Source organism: Sphaeroforma arctica, assembly GCF_001186125.1.
Source record: "Sphaeroforma arctica JP610 unplaced genomic scaffold supercont1.2803, whole genome shotgun sequence".
NCBI lineage: Eukaryota > Ichthyosporea > Ichthyophonida > Sphaeroforma > Sphaeroforma arctica.
Window position 1 is genome coordinate 3054 of NW_014037755.1, and position 1804 is coordinate 4857.

The window sequence follows — 1804 nt, forward strand, 5'->3', positions numbered from 1 at the left end:
CTCAACACACCCTACGTCCTCTGATAACATTTCATATCTTCGATGCTGTATGTCTTGACCTGGAAGAGCTCTTCGTAGCTGTCGTAAATGTTTTGCAACGTCGTTAACCTTCTTACATCCGTCCTGCGATCAACGACTGTCGTCTCGTCGTCACTTGTCTGTGTGTACATGCAAATGGATATGTAAAAGTATATTAAACTATATGCCTATTAATATATATATATAAATTTATATTAAAATATCTCCAAGTATATGAAAATATTGTGTATTAGAATATCTTTTTTAGTACAAAATATATGAAAGTATACTTTTTCAAAAATATATTCAAATTGAAGTATACACACAATATATATAAGTTTATTCAAAACAACCAAATATTCAAGTATATAAAGTATATATACTAAAATCAACCAATCTGACCGAGATATACAACTGAGAACTAACATACAGCATGAATCGATCCATGCCACTTACAGCTGTGATGGGTGTGTTTGCTGTCCAGCGAGGGAACAGTGCTTTGAAGCCGTCGCTGAGTGTGTGCTCAGTTACAATCATGGTTTTGAAGCAGCCATGAACATTGCGCCTGGGATCACTCTGTACGAGATCGCACACATCCTGATTACGGGCAACGGATGAAATGTTCGTATTCACATGGGTAATCCTGATTACGGGCAACGGATGAAATGTTCGTACTAACATGGGTAATCCTGATTACGGGCAACGGATGAAATGTTCGTATTAGCATGGGTAATCCTGATTACGGGCAACGGATGAAATGTTCGTACTAACATGGATAATCCTGATTACGGGCAATAGATAGTGTATACATATGTATTGCTGATTGACTAGAAGCTGAATGACAGTAGCACGTACACAAGTGTAGCTAAAACTCTGAATCGCATACAATTTAATAGCAAGCACACAGTCATTGCGGCGCAGGTGCCGTTGTGTGGGGTGGTTACACATATACATACACTCCTGTGATACACCTACAGTACACACACATACAGGACACACGTACATATAACATGTGACACATGCCCACACACCCACTGACCTTGGCCAGGCGTATGGCCTGAGTCATGTCACTGTGTCGTGCGTTAGAGCCCACCCACAGATACACGGCGTAGTATGCGTCCACAACCACACAGTCGTTGGTGTTCATGTGCCGTTGGGTGAGGTAATCAATGGCGTGTGCACGTGGTTCGCCACTGGCGTTGTCGATCTTCCAACCCCTTTTGCAGTCGTCTGTGGGGAAGGGGTTTAGGGTTTTAGGGTTGTAGGTTTTGGGGTTGAAGTGTTATGCTATCTGTAGGTTAGTATTCAATGCCTGAGCGTGCCGGAGTACTTCGTCTAAAAAACTTTGTGTTCAAGTATGTGTGCGTGCTGGTAGTTAAAGTACATACCTATCCAAACTCACCACACTCACAATACAGTCAGCACCGATAGTACTAAAACACTAAGACCCTAAACCCTAAACACTAAAACCGGTCAAAGTAGATAGCACATCCACCCCAACACATTGACAGTGCAGTAAGCACTAATTTTACTAAACCTCTAAACCTTGAAACCCAAGTATATATACACCCATCCCAACATACTTCCAAACCAAGCCGAGGCCAAGGTGTCAATGTACTCTGTCGTTGGGCAGACAGTCTCTGTCCGATCACCAACCAGTGCTATCAGTTCCGCAGACTCAGCACCTTCATGTTCAACTACAACTTGTGTGGTCTGGTATGCGAAGGCGAGTGTGATGTATAAGGTGAATAGTGATATCTGGTATGGTTTATGGTTGTATGGGCAG

General features: G+C 42.4%; 1 protein-coding gene across 1 annotated transcript; it reads right to left on the bottom strand.

Annotated features, from left to right (window-relative positions):
- Positions 1-11: 11 nt before the first annotated feature.
- On the bottom strand, positions 12-1731 carry SARC_13005 (hypothetical protein; the record flags this gene model as incomplete). Its single annotated transcript, XM_014292876.1, has 4 exons — positions 12-158; positions 475-615; positions 1058-1248; positions 1602-1731. Coding segments are annotated over 4 exons (609 nt in total), but the record flags the coding sequence as incomplete, so codon positions are not given.
- Between the last annotated feature and the right edge of the window lie 73 nt (positions 1732-1804).